This window comes from Phalacrocorax aristotelis, chromosome 16, assembly GCF_949628215.1.
Source record: "Phalacrocorax aristotelis chromosome 16, bGulAri2.1, whole genome shotgun sequence".
Taxonomy (NCBI): Eukaryota; Metazoa; Chordata; class Aves; order Suliformes; family Phalacrocoracidae; genus Phalacrocorax; species Phalacrocorax aristotelis.
Genome location: NC_134291.1, coordinates 5656591 through 5673238, shown reverse-complemented (window position 1 = coordinate 5673238; position 16648 = coordinate 5656591). Strand labels below are relative to the sequence as shown.

At 56.7% G+C, this 16648-nt stretch overlaps 1 protein-coding gene across 1 annotated transcript in view; it reads left to right on the top strand.

The window, feature by feature from the left end:
- Positions 1-246: 246 nt before the first annotated feature.
- The window catches only part of DNAH17 (dynein axonemal heavy chain 17), a 38197-nt gene continuing 21795 nt past the window's right edge, over positions 247-16648 (top strand). Inside the window, exons 1-39 of the mRNA XM_075111681.1 lie at positions 247-591; positions 1346-1539; positions 1798-1990; positions 2077-2176; positions 2268-2353; positions 2522-2647; positions 2975-3130; positions 3211-3333; positions 3650-3886; positions 4113-4229; positions 4420-4688; positions 4814-5009; positions 5155-5301; positions 5666-5774; positions 6047-6150; positions 6254-6394; positions 6804-6947; positions 7201-7383; positions 7483-7737; positions 7853-8022; positions 8280-8502; positions 8581-8697; positions 8824-8910; positions 9189-9341; positions 9958-10206; positions 10423-10545; positions 10774-11121; positions 11202-11293; positions 11476-11602; positions 11828-11980; positions 12479-12604; positions 12739-12846; positions 12989-13120; positions 13597-13757; positions 13839-13995; positions 14435-14539; positions 15038-15195; positions 15781-15919; positions 16414-16641. Coding sequence (XP_074967782.1) covers positions 247-591; positions 1346-1539; positions 1798-1990; positions 2077-2176; positions 2268-2353; positions 2522-2647; positions 2975-3130; positions 3211-3333; positions 3650-3886; positions 4113-4229; positions 4420-4688; positions 4814-5009; positions 5155-5301; positions 5666-5774; positions 6047-6150; positions 6254-6394; positions 6804-6947; positions 7201-7383; positions 7483-7737; positions 7853-8022; positions 8280-8502; positions 8581-8697; positions 8824-8910; positions 9189-9341; positions 9958-10206; positions 10423-10545; positions 10774-11121; positions 11202-11293; positions 11476-11602; positions 11828-11980; positions 12479-12604; positions 12739-12846; positions 12989-13120; positions 13597-13757; positions 13839-13995; positions 14435-14539; positions 15038-15195; positions 15781-15919; positions 16414-16641 — 6381 coding nt within the window. The remainder of the gene's footprint in view (positions 592-1345; positions 1540-1797; positions 1991-2076; positions 2177-2267; positions 2354-2521; positions 2648-2974; positions 3131-3210; positions 3334-3649; positions 3887-4112; positions 4230-4419; positions 4689-4813; positions 5010-5154; positions 5302-5665; positions 5775-6046; positions 6151-6253; positions 6395-6803; positions 6948-7200; positions 7384-7482; positions 7738-7852; positions 8023-8279; positions 8503-8580; positions 8698-8823; positions 8911-9188; positions 9342-9957; positions 10207-10422; positions 10546-10773; positions 11122-11201; positions 11294-11475; positions 11603-11827; positions 11981-12478; positions 12605-12738; positions 12847-12988; positions 13121-13596; positions 13758-13838; positions 13996-14434; positions 14540-15037; positions 15196-15780; positions 15920-16413; positions 16642-16648) is intronic.

The window sequence follows — 16648 nt, the reverse complement described above, 5'->3', positions numbered from 1 at the left end:
GGCTGGGGGGGCAATGGGGCCAAGGATGGGGCAGGCGGGGGGGGCAATGGAGCTGGTGGGGGCAATGGGGCCAGGCAGGGATGGGGCTGGCAGCTCCCTATGAGGCTGCAATGTGCAAAGGGAAGGCTGAGGGCAGTGGCAGGAGGGTGGTGGGGTGTGGGGCCTGCACAGCCCCTGGCTGAGTGGGGTTTTGCCCCCCACCCCTGCAGGCGCTGGGGAGCTGTGGCCAAACCCTGTGCTGGCAGGATGTCAGCTCCACTGGACGAGCAGCATGGCTTCCTGGAGAGCTTCATCACATTGCTACTGCGGGTCCGGCTGGACAAGTGGAGCAAGTTTGTGGGCAGCGAGGAGGCTGCGGCTGTGCTGGACAAGTTTTTCAAGCAGCAGGATGTGCTGGAGCTGGTGCTGGGGCTGAACCCTGCTGGGCAGCTCCTGCCGACCACAGGCTTCCCACCCACCCTCAGGGGCAAGGGTGTCTACTTTGTGAAGAAGAAGAGGGAGAACATAACCCGAAAGAACTGCCAGAGCAGGCTGCTGGTGGGAGACATCAGCCCCTCACCAGTGGAGCAGTTCATCACTGTGGTGGAGGAGGTAGGTTGCCCACACAGGTGGGTGCCGGGTGCAGGCTCAGGGCAGGCAGGACAAGCTGAGCTCCCCACACATGCCACTGCCACCTGGACACCCGCTGCAGGCTGCTGTGGCCAAAACTTTAGGTGGGCTTGAAGAGCAACTAAAGGAAATTAATAAAATTGCCCCAGGCACTGGCCCCTGCGTCGCAGTGGCTCCCGGCCATCCGCCCTGCTCCCCACCAGGAAGCAGATCTGGGTGAAGGTCACAAGCCTGGTTTTCTCCCAGGGCCCAGCTGGATCACTTTCTTGATGTGGTTTTAAAAACTCAGCGTAATTCCCCCCTTACCCACGTACCACAGCTGGGAAATGTCTGAGTGGGTTTCTCCCAAACTTCCCATAAATATTCCCACTCAGTGGACTGCCAGCACAGAGCACCCAAAAGCTGAGTGAGGCCCCAGGAGCCTCTGCAATGCTTCCTGTTCAATGCCAGGGGCTTTTGCTCATGCACCAGCCCCTGACCCTGCTGGGTGCACTCACTGCACCACTCCCAGCGCTTCCCAAACCATGAGTTGGAAAGCAGCCACAGGGTGAGGGGTCTTCTGGTTGTCCTGATGAAAGAAACATCAGCAAAACACATCTGTGGCTGCCGGATCTGTGACTGGGCTGAGACCAAACTCAGATGGGCAGCAAAAGGGGACGCTGTGCAAACCAGCACGGCCGCATGCGGCTCTTCACAACAGGAGAGCTGGTGCTCCCGACTGACCCCTCTCCTTCAGGTCGTGTCCCCCCTGCTCCTGAGTAAGGAGAACATGGTGGACTGGCCCAGGGTGATGGTAGAGGAAATCATGCGACAAGTCCACCGGCTGAAGAATGAGATGTTCATGATGGGTGGGAAGATCCAGGGTAAACCGCTGCTCCCACTACCGGAGCACCTGGACAGCCAGGATGACTCCAGCACCATCCTGGAGTGGTAGGTGCCAGCAAAGCCTGACAGGGTCCCAGGGCAGCACAAGCCTGGGGAGGGAGGGATGGGAATCAGGATGCCAGCTTGGCCCCTGAGCATCCCTGGGCACAGCCACCCCTCAGCAGCAGAGCACCTTCGAGCGGCTCATGCCGGGCTGCCGTGCTGGTGGAGGTGGCTGCAAGTGGGTGCGCCGGGCTCCCCTGGAGCAGCAGGGGTGGTTCAGGACCAGTCCTGGTGCTGGAGCATAACCAGGCTGCCTTTCAGCCTGGGAGGGCCTGTGAACATTTCGGTGCTGCACTCCATCGAGACCATTGTCATCGAGTGGTCCCACCAGATCAGGGACATCCTGAGCAGGGACTCAGCGCAGCCGCTGCTGGAGGGGCTGCACCCCCTGCCCAGGGCAGAGTTTGAGTTCTGGCACACCAGGATGGTTAACCTGCAGTGCATCAATGACCAGGTACCGCCTCACCCATGGGTGGCTGGCAACCACGTGTCCCCAGTGCTGAGCCCCTGGTGCTAAGCCCGCCACCTCTTCCCTCCCAGCTGCTCTCACCCCGAGTGACGGCCTTGGCTGAGATGCTGGAGAAGGCCAACAGCTGCTACTGGCCGGCGCTTCAGAGCATGTTCAGGGATGTCAACACCTGTAAGCCCCTGGGCAACATGGTGGGGAGCTGCCTCTCACCCCTCCGGCGAAGCTTCCCCATCCCTGATGCAGAGTTTCTTCCCTGGTCCAGGTCTGGAGGAAGCCAAGGACATCAGCCTCCACCTGCAACCACTTCGGGTCCTGCTTGAGGAGATGGAGCAAGTGGATTACTTCCAGGTAAGCTATATGCAGCAAAATAACCAGGCATTGCCTGGCTTCCTTATCACAGTAGAGGCAGCAGCACTGAGCCCCAGAGGCTGCATGCGGGTGTGGAACCACCCTGGCTCTGCCCGACCCTCATTAGTGTGGCCACAGTCCGGCACTAACAAAGCTCTGCTCCTGCAGCTGCAGCCCTACGTGGACAGGGCGCTGTGCACCGTCCGCCTCCTCCGGGCTCACTGCCAGCCCTACAGCTCACCTGCCCGCATCATCGTCATCCTGCAGGAGATCTGCAACCTCCTCATGGAGATGGTAGAGACCTGGGCCCAGCGGCAGCTCATGTGGGACAGGGGCAGGGCAGCACCAAGACACCACTGCCTCCTGCAGCTGCCCTGCTGTGGGACCGTTAGCAGGAGGGGTGACACAGGACAGGCGTGGGGAGCACTGCTGGGGTGATGTAGCGATGCCCCAGTCAAGGGACCAGCAAAGACCCCACATAGGGCTGGAGGGGGTTTGGGGCAAGTGTGGGCTGCAGGCAATTGCCAGAGAGCCTGTGGGGCCAGAGGGTGGACAGGGGGGCAGGAGAAGCCCCCTTGATCCCCTCTGCCAATGGCCCCTGCCTGCATCTGCCTGTCCTAGACCCGTAACTTTCTGAGCCCTGAGGATGTGATGAAGGGCCTGCAAGGAGAAACTGAGGAGACCTTAGGAGGAATCAGACTGAGCATTTCCACCATAGAGAAGCTCTTCCAGTCCTACAGCACTTACTGCTCTAACCTGATACCCACGTTGTTTCCGGTGGGTGCACGGGGTGGTGCAGGTCCACCTGGCCCTGTCCACGTGAGCTCCACCTGCTGATGGCACCTCTCCGCTTCCAGGAGGAGCCGCAGCCCTGGGAGTTCCCCCCCTCCCTCATCTTCAGCAGAATGGACTCCTTCCTGCACAGGCTCAAGACCATTGAGGTGACAGCAGAGCATTTTGGGGCACAGCACCAGGCCTATGTGGGCTCTTCCTGCCCCAGGGGTGCCAGGGTCATCCCCTGAGAGCGACACAGGGGCAAACTCTGCTCCGGCCCCAGGGCGGGCTGGGGCTGCCACACAGGCAAGGAGCAGAGGCGGGGTGGGAGCCCAGCAGTGCTGCATCGCTGGGAGCACAGCAGCATTGTTCCCAGCACACCATCTGTGCTCCTGCACCCCCTCGGGGGTGGATGGCCACCCCCAGCCACGCCACAAAGCACCACTGGGGAAGGTGCTCCTTGGGAGCACTGAGCTCAGAGGACACAGCCCTGCAGTGGTCCTGCAGCTCCTGCGCCCACAGCGCTGGGGCATGGGGAGCCAGGCCTGCCACCGAGAGGAGCCAGGTGAGATGATGGTTTGTGCTCACCAGGAGCTGTACCAGACAGCTATTGAATTTCTGAAGCTAGAGAAGGCAGAGCTGGGAGGAGTGAGAGGAAACATCCTCGGGAGCCAGATGTTTCAGATCTACGAGGAGGTGTCTGAACTCATCAAGGGTTTTGCTGATTGCAAATATGATCCCTTAGATCCCGCAGAAGAGGTGAGTGAATGCTGGTATGGAAGTGCATGCATTTGCTGATTTGAGAAAAAAAAAAATCGCTTGCCAGAACATGCTGGAAGAGTTCGTATAAAACTGTCCCACGGCAGCATACATGCTTGCCTTGGGGCAGGTCACAGGCATCTGGGTTCAGCAAATCCCTCATGAAGGGTTTGGGAAGGAAGCGCAGAGTCTGCGCCAGCTTAAATAATTTTGCTCTTACTGGCAGCAATTAAACAAAGACTTTGCAGAGTTCCAGGAGAAGATTCAGGACGTGGACAGGCGACTGGCCACCATCCTCTGCCAAGGCTTTGATGACTGCCACTGCCTAGCATCTGCTGTGAAGGTACACGTGCTCGATGGGTCCTGCCCTCAGGCACAGGGTGTCCTTGCCTGAGCGCCGGAGGCTGGCAGCAGGCACGCCGCCTGCAGCCCAGCACACTGCACCAGCACGCTTGGGAGTGACTGTGGGGGTGTCACCGGGCTGTTGCGGTGATGCACTGGAGCACGGAAGCCAACGCCTCTTCCTCCCGCAGTTGATGCACATGTTTGCCTCCCTGCTGGAGAGACCTTTGATAAAGGCTGAGGTTTTCCCCTATTACTCAGCCCTGCTGGGAATGTTCAACGCTGAGCTGGATAATGCGAAGGCGCTGTATGACGCCCAGATCGCTTCCCTGCCGCCATGCAGGGGGGTACCGCCCATCAACAAAAACATGCCGCCGGTGGCCGGGCAGCTGAAGTGGGCCCTGGAGCTGCAGCAGCGGCTGGAGGGGCCACACAGGGACTTGTTTGCCATCGACCACCCGTACGTGCGGGTTACTCCATCACCCCACGGGGACACGGGGCAGCAGCCGGGGCAGGATCTGGCCTGGCGTGTGTCTCCTCCCATGCTCTACTGCAGCAGCTGCTTCTTTATCATGACCTTGACAGTGTGATGGTCAGTGCGGAAGCTAGACTGGTGTCCAGGAAGTACAAAGGAATGATAGGACTGCTGCAAGGTTACCGTGAGAAGGTCTACGAGGAGTGGGTGTGCGGAGCCGGCCAGGACTGCCACTTCAGCCTGGAGCAGCCCTTGATCCTGAGGGACCCCAGCTCTTCCTTCCTCACCGTGAACTTCAGCAAAGAGGTCGGTGCTGGCACAGGCAGCCAACTTGGTGTAGGGGAACACCAGCCATCACCCGCCTGAATGTAAATCTGACTTTCTCAGAGGCTGTGGGGAGGCGTTTTGGGTTTTACTAACAAGCCTTGTCTCTGGCCATTGTGTCTCACAGCTCGTTGCCGTTCTGCGGGAGGTGAGGTACTTGCACTTCCAGCAGCAGAAGGATATCCCAGGCGGTGCTGAGAGCCTCTTTGCTCAAAATAAGACTTTCCAAAAGTTTGTGGACAACCTGGATCTTATTGTTGGCTGGTACAATGAGGCAAGTTGCAAAGGGGAGACAACCCGGCAGCTTTTTCATGCCCTGAGCACTGGCCAGGCTGACTGGCTGGGGAGCCCCCAAGGGAGAGGATCTTATGAAATGGGCCCTGGAAGCCAGGGGGGAGGGGGAGGGGGAGGTGTACACTGGGCATGTCACCGGCACCCCGGGTTCCTGCCCATCCCACGGCCGAGCCAAGCTGCTCCTGCTGCTGTCGCACCAGCCTCCTTCCACCCCTCAAGCTCCATGTCAGTGGGTTGGGGATCCCATTCCTTTGTAAAACCAGTGCCCTAACACGTGCGCGTCAGCTGCAGCTGGGTCCCTCCTCTGCCTGCAGTGCTCACCTGCTGATGCATTGGCTCTCCAGGTGAAGCAGAGGCTGCTGCCGGTGGAGCTGCCACTGGTGGCAGAGGAGCTGGAGGCTGTGGACAGCCAGCTGGCCACTGCGGAGCACACCCTTTTTTGGCACCATGAAGGTACAAACCCACCCTTGGCCACCCAAGGTCAGAGATCTTCTCTGCATTTCCGAGGGTCGCCAGCACCTGGCCCAGCAGCTGTCCTGAGCTCCCTACAGCCATCACACCTAAAATGTGGACACCTGCCCCACAGGCATGGGTGGGTGGGTGAGCTGGGGGTCCAGGTCATGTGTCCCCCTATGGTGAATAGCCCTGAAGTGCCCCAACCACAGCTTGCTGCTTTGGAGGCATCTGCATAACCTGTCAAGCTTGGATGTGTGTTTTCCTCCCAGGCGTCACAGAGTACATCCAGGAGATGAGAGAGATCTTGTACGACTTGCAGACCAGGGTCCAGAAAGCAAAGTTAAACCTGGAAAATATCACCCAGCTGATGGAGGTAGCTTTTGCTGGTGCTTTACAAAGGCATTCCCAGGAAGCCTCCTGCAGGGATTTACCCTTCCGCAGCACAGCGGAGCAGCCCTGTCATCTTGTCCCTGCAGGAGTGCTCAGCCACTCCCTTGTTTGAGAGGAAAGACAACAAGGAGGCAGCACTCTTGGACCTGGATGGGAAAGCAAACACCTTAACCAAGCACTGTGCTGCCATTAGGGACGCAGGTGTAAAGATCCAGGAGATGGTGGAGGTGAGACTTGTCCCAGGACACTTCAGTCAGAGTTGGTATTACAAGGACTGTGTCTGGTGCTCATGTTCTGCGATGCTCTGAACCCAGTAGTGTCCCCGCTTTTGTAACTGTGAGCACTGGACTCAAACCTGGGGTGCAATCCTTGGGTCTCTGCTGAGACAAGGCCTCAGAGAAGGACCATGAAACACCACACACGGATTCCAGAAATCCTCTGCCCTCTTGGGGTGAGGCCTTGGCTGCAGCCTCTGGTGAAATACAGCTGGGAGAAGGGAAGGATGTGGGATCCGTGTGAGACCCAGCCAGGACAAACCTGCAGGGGCCATGAGAGAGGACTCGCGCACAGTGTTAGGAGCTGGTATAGTTGCTGAGTATTTATTGACAAGTGTTATTTGGGGTTTTCTGTTTGCAGGAGAATGCCAATCTGTTTAAGACTGACAAGTCATTACAGATATGGCTGGACTACATGGGATACATAGATGGAATTGTGCTGGATGGACTCTTCAGACTTATCCACAAATCTCTGCAGCTTCTGCTTACCAACATGACCCCTGATGTAGGTCCAGGTTTACCCTGCAGTGTGGTGCCCCTGCTTTGCCCGTGCTCGGGATGTCCCACTGCTCGCTGTTACCTTCTTCAGGCATTTGGTGGCCAAACATGCCCGTCCCAGTGCTTCCCGGCACACCTGGGCAGTGAGTGCTGGAGGTGCTAGTGTCCCCTCCTCATCCCCATCACGGGGAGCACCACAGGGCTGGGGGCCAGGGGGGATGTGGGAAATGAAGCACCATATGGGCACTGACCTCTTTCAGACCAACGTGGCCCCGTTGTTCGAGGTGTCCATGGAGCTGTGTGATGGCAGAGTGCGGTACCATCCCTCACTGGACGCAGGCGACAATAACAGTTTCTTGGAGCTGGTGGAAAGCCTGCTCAGTGACACCTATGCATCGGCAGCCTGCATGCCTCGGCTGCTGGAAGGGAAGCTGAGCTACAAGGTTGGTCCATGGTGGGTGGCACCTCCCAGCTCAGCTGGAGGTGGGTGAGGATGCCTGGTCCCCTGAGCCGGTCCCTGAGAGCTCTGCCCATCCCTTCAGACCACCCTGGAGGAGCAGGAGGATCTCAGTAGGATGCGGGAGGAGGTGGTGTCACTGGTGGTCAGTGCCATGGCAGAAGGTGAGGAGTACAGTGCCGGCTTCGAGGAGCAAGCCCACCTGTGGCTGGAGGACCCCAGGGCGTTCCTGCAGCGGTTTCTCGCCTTGGGCAATGCCCCCACTCCTGAGGAACCAGAGCCACAGCAAAAGGAGCCCCCAGCCCATAGGACCCCATCCCTTCAGCTCTTTCAGCAGGAGGTATGGGGCGGGTGCTTGGGATGCACTGGGTGCCCAGAGGACACCGGATGCCTGGGGATGTGCTGGGTGCCCGGGGAGGTGCTGGCCATGGGCTGTGACCAGCTCTTGTCCCCAGATTGATGCATGCGAGGCGCTGTGCGAGGAGGTGTTGGAGTTCTCAGACACTGAGGTGTTTGGAGGGTGGCTGCAGAGCAACTGCCGCCCCTTCAAGCAGGCGCTGCTGGGAGCCATCAGGGGCCGGAGCCTGGTGCTCCGGCAGCACCTCGCCAGCCATGTCACCACCAGGTAGGGGCCTGGCGAGCCCCCCACTAGGGACAGGGCACTCCCAGTGACCGGAGCCCAGCTGGGCTGTGGTGAAGGCACAACTGTGTGCCAGGGCAGGGCAGGCTCGCAAGGGATAGAGCCATGGGGGCAGGGGTGAAGCTGCTGGGCTCTCCTGCTGGCATGAGTCCCTGGGGGGCCGTGCTCTGCCCCAGACAAGCACAGGGGCAGCTGTGAGCCCCGACGGCGATGCCCAGTGAGCACTGCCATCTTCCTCCCAGCCTCCAGGAGCTGGCAGATTTCATCCAAGAGGCAAACACTGGCTTGAGTAAACCTCTGGAGGAGGGAGACTATGATGGGCTGGTGGAGGTGATGGGGCACCTGATGAGGGTCAAGGAGAGGCAGGCAGTGACCGACAGCATGTTTGAGCCCCTGAAGGAGACAGTTGCCCTGCTCAGCACTTATGGAGAGGAGATGCCAGAGGAGATCCACCTGCAGCTCCACGTGAGCCTCTTGGGATGTGGGGCCTGGGCGTGGACTTCTTGCAGCCAGGTTGCTGATGCCATGTGGTGCTTGCTGCAGGACCTCCCTGAGCACTGGGACGACACCAAGAAGCTGTCCCTGCGTGTCAAGCAGAGTGTGGCGCCCCTGCAAGCCAACGAGGTCAACATCATCCGCAGGAAGTGCCAGCAGTTTGAGGTACCCACAGTGGGGGTTGGGGGCTGGAGGTGGGGTGAGTGAGCAGCCTCCTGGCAGTTTTGGGAAGACCCCTGCTGCTCTCCTGGCTGCCAGCTGCCCCCCCTGAGCCCCATCTTCCCCGCACAGGTCCGGCAGCATGCCTTCCAGGAGACGTTCTGGCAAAAAGCCCCTTTTTCATACACTGACCCAGACCCCTACAAGTCCTTGAACAAGGTAATGAAGGGGAGGACACCAGGGCTGCTCCTGTCCTCTCTGGCACTGCATGGCTGCCCCCGGCCCCATGCGCTCGTTGCTGCTACATAGAGGGCCTGGGGAGGGGCAGCAGCTCTGGCTTCAGCTCTGGCACCCAGCTTGATGGGGAGGGTTTGGCCCTACAGCAGTGACTCTCCCATCCCCACCATGCTGCAGCGAGGATGGAGCCATCACTGGGGTAGGAGACATGTTGCTAGCACATAGTTCGCAGCTGAGACCTTTTCTTTTTGTCCGGCCAGCAACAGAAGAACATTGCTGCCATGGAGAGTGACATGGAAGCCCTGTCCAAGTCAGCTGGGCTCTTCGAAGTGTCAGTCCCAAAATATAAACAGCTCAAAGCATGCCGCAGGGAGGTGCGCTTGCTGAAGGAGCTCTGGGACATGATCATCCTGGTACGTGCCGCGGTCTGTGAGCTAGCACGATGGGGAGGGCAGGAGGAGGCAGGAGCATGGGGGTGTGCAGAACAGGCTTCTGGGGTGTGCTGGGCTGGTCCTCACAGTTTTGAAGTTCCTGAAGCTGTGACAATCTGCCCAGCATCTGCAGACAGTGGCTGCCAGTAGCTGTCTGCGGTTGAGCACAGTGACCAGGAGCCCTGGGCTTGGTGCTGGCCCCTGTGCCAGGGCTCAGTGCCCAGTGCTGCCTCCAGGCGAGGGCTTGACAGCAGACTGCTGTTGGCAGGCATGGGAACCCATCACGGGCACCCTGCCCTGGTTCAGCTGGGCATTGCCAGCCAAAGGTGCAAAGTCATCGTAGCTCCTCCAAGACCCTCATTGCCATGAGAGGTAGGATGAGACACAGGGCAAGCTGTCGCAGCATTAGAGCAGGTCTGCTAATGTGGGGGCTGTGCACCCCAGCATGGGTGCAATGGGTGTGTGGGTGCTGGGCGTGCCCGTGTGGGAGGCAGGGCGGGTGCACGGCGGGCGCAAGCGCTGGGTATATGGCTCTTCATCCTAGGCAGGACTGCTTCTGCTGATTACACGTCCTGTGAAAATGTATTCCCAAATTCAGGTTAACACAAGCATTGACGACTGGAAGACCACCAGGTGGAAGGATATCAATGTTGAGCAGATGGATACTGATTGTAAGAAATTTGCTAAAGACATTCGGAGCTTGGACAAGGAGATGAGAAGCTGGGATGCGTTCACAGGGCTGGACAACAGCGTGAAGAACATGATAACATCCCTGCGTGCTGTGAACGAGCTGCAGAACCCAGCCATCAGGGACCGGCACTGGCATGAGCTCATGCAGGCAACCAAGGTGCCCCCAGCCCTCCTACCCTTCCCTGGCTCCAACCCCTGACCTGGGAGGCTCTCGAGATTTGCATCCATCAGGGGAAGAATGCAATGCTGGCCATATGCAAATATTTATGTAGGGTCTTTAAACATGGGTGTTAATGAGCTCGTTTGGGTGAGCTGCTGGGCTGCCTCTCTGCAGAGGGACATCCATGCCCTGACAGTGCTGGTTCTGCTCCAGGTGAACTTTACCATGTCCGAGGACACGACCCTCGCAGATCTGCTGCAGCTGAACCTGCACAAGTTTGAGGATGAGGTTCATGGCATCGTGGACAAAGCCATGAAAGAGTCGGGGATGGAGAAGGTAAACGGGGCTCGGTTCCTACCCTGCTTTGCTGAGGACCCTGCTCTGATGCGGCTCTGTGGCTGTAAGCACTCACGTTCCTGCTCCTGGGGGCTGGAGTCCACACGCGGTGTGATACCCGTGGAGCTCATGCTCTGGAGGAGGCATTCCTGTTGCTGCCTTGCCTTTCTGCAGGGTCTGGGATTCAGCACCACAGAGTCCAGCTCATTTCTCATGCCTCGTCTGCAGGTGCTGAACACCCTGGACACTACCTGGGCGACCATGCAGTTTGAGCACGAGCCCCATGCCAGGACTGGCATCATGCTGCTCAAGTCGGATGAGATGCTCATTGAGACGCTGGAGGACAACCAAGCGCAGCTGCAGAACCTGATGACATCCAAGTACTTAGCCTTCTTCCTTCAGGAGGTGTCAGGCTGGCAGCAGAAGCTGTCGACCACCGACTCTGTTATCAGCATCTGGTTTGAGGTGCAGAGGACGTGGAGTCACCTGGAAAGCATCTTCATTGGCTCAGAAGACATCCGCAGTCAACTGCCAGAGGACTCGAAGCATTTTGATGCTATTGATCAAGATTTCAAAGTGCGAAGCCCATAGCCCCCCATGGCCCCATAGATCTCCCTGCCAGTTAGAGTAGAGCTGAAGTATTTTCCCTCTTGCAGGAATTAATGGCTGACGCAGTAAAAACTCCTAATGTGATTGCAGCTACAAACAAGCCTGGTCTCTACGACAAGCTAGAAGCGTTGCAGAAAAGGTGAGGTTTGAGTCAGCCTGGGGAAGCTTTATGGAGAGGCCTCCTCTAGCTGGTCTAGGGCCAAAGGAAGAGTTTGATTTCTCCAAAGTGGGATCTTCCTCAACATGGCAATGACTTTGCAAAGAGTGAAAATTAATTAATGGAGGTTTTAACTGCAGTTTTTCCTCCTTGTTTTCTGTTAGATTGGTGCTCTGTGAGAAGGCTTTGGCAGAATACCTTGAGACCAAAAGACTGGCTTTTCCCAGGTTCTACTTTGTTTCCTCTGCAGACCTGCTTGATATATTATCTAATGGGAATGAGCCAGTTGAGGTATGGGTTGAGTGTAAAGCATGGGGGCAAGTCCTGTGTCTCTTGTGTGTTAACTTCTTATAGCAGTTTTAAAATATTTTTCATCCTAACAGACAGACCACCCCTGGTACCCTCTTTCTCAGGGATGCAGCACCCTGAGAGATGTGCAGGAATTAATCCAAGAGGTGATTACACCTCTGCATGGAACCGGGGGTCCCTGACCCTCTGCTGTGCCTCTGTTCTCAGGTGTCCCGTCATCTGCCGAAGTTGTTCGACAATCTGGCTAAACTGAAGTTTAAGATGAGTCCAGACAAAAAGCCCCTGAAGGTTGGCCTGGGGATGTTCAGTAGGGACGAGGAGTACGTGCCCTTTGACGCAGACTGTGACTTGTCTGGCCAGGTCAGCCAAGCTCCATGGAGCCCTAACTTGCAGTGGCAGAGGTGGGCAGGTTCAGGACAGGGACGAGCCTTTTGCTTGTTGTGGACTAACAGCCTGGCAGCAGATTTGAAATGCAATTATGAAGCGTTTCAGAAAAACAAAACAAAACAAAAAAACCCCAAACCAACCAAAAACCAGAAATGGGATCTGCATTACAGCTTTAGAGCAACACTGCCGCAATATCAGTCATATAAACCCACTCCAATCTTGCAGCCCCTCAGGCAGTGTTTTTCCCCTCTCTGTTGTTCACCCTCAGACCATGCACCATAAACTGCCATGGGACATGCCCTGTTGGGGCCTGGTACCAGGGCCTTTCACGCAGCTCATTACAGCGTGCAGGGAGAAGCTTGCTGCACAGAGCAGCAGGGAGCCGCTTGCATGCTGCCACGGGGTCGTGCAGCCAGACCGGGCACGGGCTAGGAACCGCTCTCTCAGGGTTTGCTGGATGTGACCCTCCAGGTTGAGGTTTGGCTGAACCGAGTGCTGGCGAGCATGCGCTCCACGCTGCAGCACCTGATCCCCGAGGCCGTGGTGACCTACGAGGAGAAGCCGCGGGAGCAGTGGGTGTTCGACTACCCAGCACAGGTGGGAGCTGCCACGCCGGGCAGGGCTGGCCGGCGGCTCCACAAGCCGAGGTCTAAGAGAAGGAGCAAGCACAGAGCCAGGGAGCCAGCATATTGCCCTTCATGGACGCATGTTGTCCCTATGGTTTGCTGTAGGTTGCTCTGACGTGCACCCAGATCTGGTGGACTACAGAAGTCGGCATTGCCTTTTCAAGGCTGGAGGAAGGCTATGAGAACGCAATGAGGGATTACAACAAAAAGCAGGTTGGCATCCCTTGGACCTGACCTGCAGCTGTCCTGCAGCCCGCCTCTGCTTGGAAGAGACGAAGTCCAGTCTGGGGGGGTCACCACGAGATGGGCAAAGCATGATGTCATTTTTCTGTTCATCATTTCTTTCCTTCCTCAGATTACTCAGCTAAATGCGCTGATTTCACTACTCATTGGAAACCTAACTCCAGGCGACAGGATGAAGATCATGACAATCTGTACCATTGATGTCCACGCCAGGGATGTTGTGGCCAAAATGATCCTTGCTAAGGTATTTGTTACAGGAGAATATTTTTACTGCTTTCCTTCTTGGCACTTCTGAGCAAAGATTTCCTGTTATTTTTACTTTCCAATATTTTCAAAGTATCCTGACTGCACAAAGAAAACACACGTGGGGTGTTAGAGGTGCATGGGAGCCAGGGAGGTGACAGCATGGCCAGGGTCAGACAAGACTGGTCTGGGTCTCGTGGAAAGCCAGATTAAAGAGCAGTTTTGCTGGTTCCTGCTGTGCTCGGTAGGAGCCTCGGCACAGGGCTGTGCACCACGGTGGGCAGGTGCAGGGTGGGCTGGGCCACGTGGTAGAACAGTCCTCACCCACCCCAGCATTGCACTGGACCTGTTTGCACGCTTTTGTCGTGTACGGAGGTGACGAATGGTCCCGACACATATTTGGGAGCTCACTGTGCTGGCGGGTCAGAGCGGGCAGTGCTGGTGCCTGCCTGCCCTCCGCAGCTGGCTGCTCCACAGGTGGAGAGTGCCCAAGCATTCACCTGGCAGTCCCAACTCCGGCATCGCTGGGACGAGGGGAGGAGGCACTGCTACGCCAACATCTGCGACGCTCAGCTCCAATACTCCTACGAGTACCTGGGGAACACCCCCCGGCTGGTCATCACCCCCCTGACAGATCGGTAGGGGCTCGGCTCGGCACCCCCCTCTGCCTGTGCTGAGCTGCTGGCACCACTCAGCCCTGCCCGTCCTCCCCTCCGCAGGTGCTACATCACCCTGACGCAGTCTCTCCACCTCTTCATGGGGGGGGCCCCTGCTGGCCCCGCAGGCACTGGGAAGACAGAGACCACCAAGGACCTGGGCCGGGCAGTGGGCATGATGGTCTATGTCTTCAACTGCTCCGAGCAGATGGACTACAAGGTAGGGTGAAGGGGAGTGGTTTGGCAGCACTGAGGCGAGAGCCATGGGTTGTTCACCATGACAACAGGGGATCCTCTTCTGGGAGGCACCACTGCAGCGTGCACCCCCTGTGTCCAGCTGCAGTGTCCTTTGCCAATGCCCTGAAGCTGCTCTCCTCTCCCCGGCTCGGCAGCTGGCAAGAAATGTGTGGGTCCGGCAGCAGCTCCTGGCGCCACCTCACAGCACTCACTCCCACCACAGCTCCAGCCAGCTCAGATCCCTGGAAGCCTGTGGGAGCCCAAGGGGGCTGTAATGCTGCGGGGCATTTCCCTAGGGAACAGCACAAAACATAAAAGCACGAGCAGTCCCCCACACTTGAGCTTTCTTAACAAATGCCCACATTGCAGCATCCATATAAAATCTTGGCGTCTAAAGCCCACCTCTGGTGCTTTCCCTCCAGTCCTGCGGCAATATCTACAAGGGGCTTGCTCAGACCGGCGCCTGGGGCTGTTTCGACGAATTCAATCGCATTTCTGTGGAGGTTTTGTCTGTGATTGCTGTGCAGGTACGTGCAAAACCAGTGGCAGCGTGGGGTGCCATAGGGACTGGATGAGCCTCTCAGCATTTCCAGTTCATGTACTGAACATTGTCTCAGGTAAACCTGATTTTCAAAGGGATGGTTTGCAGCTATTTCCAGTGTGTCGTGTTGGGAGGCGAATGGAGGGGAAGTGCAGCAGTATGGAGGCTTTGGGCATGTTTAAGATCATGCAGCCCAGCTGTGTCCCATCCCAGTGACCCGTCACAGCCCTGCTGGCTCTGCCATCGCCCAGGGACAGGGCGTCGCAATGCCTGGGAAGAAGCTGATTTAAGGCCAGCTCTCCTGAGCCTGGGGACTGCTAAACTGCCGTGCCTTCAGCAAGCTGTCGATATTATTTCTAGCATTGCCAATGGCAGGACTGAACCTCCAGGCTCGTTTTCAGTGGGCGGTTGATGAGGGTGAGCCAGGGGTGCAGGGCAGGGGGCTGTGGGGCTGCCGGCACTGACACTTTCACTCGCCTGCCAGGTGAAATGTGTCCTAGATGCAATTCGCACCAAGAAGAAAACATTCCATTTCCTTGGAGAGACGATCACTCTCGTCCCATCGGTTGGGCTGTTCATCACCATGAACCCTGGCTACGCAGGACGGACAGAACTGCCTGAAAACTTAAAAGCTCTGTTCAGGTACCTGCAGGCAGATGGGTCAGTGTAACTGGCAGTCGTTACAGCATTTAACCCTGTGGTAACACTCACCTGCTACATCCATAACATGAACTAAGCCTTTGCTACTGCAAACAAGGATATTTGTGTGTACTGGCAGCCTTTGTGTCAGGGAGACCTTGGCACCCCAGGACAGCCCTCCTCAAAGCCCCTCAGATGGTCAAAGGCTGGGAGAGCTGGGCTGCTCAGCCTCAGAAGGGGATGCTCAAGGTGTCTAACTGCCACCTTCAGCTAAAAATCCGACTGGAATAAGAAAAAAGATTGTCAAGCACTGGCAGGGATCCTGCAGGATCTCTGTCCTTGGAGGAACTCAAACTGTGACTGAAGAAGGCCTAGGGTAACCTGAGCCCTGCTTGGAGCAAGATGTTGGACAAGAGACCTCCAGAGACCCCAGCTGGCATAAATTACTGACTGATTCTCTGATGTTGACTGCAGCAGGGAATGCTTTATTCTGGAAATTCGGGTGCAAATTCTTGCTGGCTGTGGGAGGGCAAGGGACATGTGGATGTCTGTGCACAGCCCTGCTAACCTGCTGCTGCTCTTCTCCAGACCCTGCGCCATGGTGGTTCCTGATTTTGAACTGATCTGTGAAATCATGCTGGTTGCAGAAGGTTTTATTGATGCTAAGCTTCTAGCAAGAAAGTTCATTACTTTGTACACACTCTGCAAAGAGCTACTATCTAAACAGGTAATTTAACAGTATTGCAAGGTTCTTTAAGATTAAAGAGTTAATTTTAGTTTCAAACCTGACAGATTTTAGTAGGATTGCTGGTAGCAATGTGCTGGCTGACGTTCTGCATAGTTCAGGTTTATGGCTGGACAAATTCCACTTCCACACTGGTGCATCATATGGCAGATTCTGCCTTCTGGAAAAAATCAAGAAGCCCAAAAATAGAATAGAATAGAATGCAGCCAGTTAAGATGAGAGCATCCAGATATTATTCATCTCAGCAGAAGTGATTTACAAAAAAACTATGCTTCCAGGAAGCAAGCCAGACCGCCATTCACCTCGTGACTCACTGGGGCTTGTCTTGTAAATAAGCTCCCTTTAAGTCCAATCTGCTGGGCACTGCGTGGATAACCTGGGTGTGGGGCAATTGACAGGGTGTTCCTCTGCAGTGTTGTTTAAAGCGGTTCTCCCTCACCAAAGTAAAATTGTAATCCTTTGCTGATTGTCGGCAGGACCACTATGACTGGGGTCTGCGGGCTATCAAGTCCGTGTTGGTGGTAGCTGGCTCCTTGAAAAGAGGGGACCCTGGCCGTGCTGAGGACCAAGTCCTGATGAGAGCCTTACGAGACTTCAACATCCCTAAGATTGTGACAGACGACTTACCTGTCTTCATGGGGCTGATTGGAGACCTGTTCCCAGCCCTGGACGTCCCCAGGAAGAGAGACCTCAACTTTGAGAAGGTGCAAG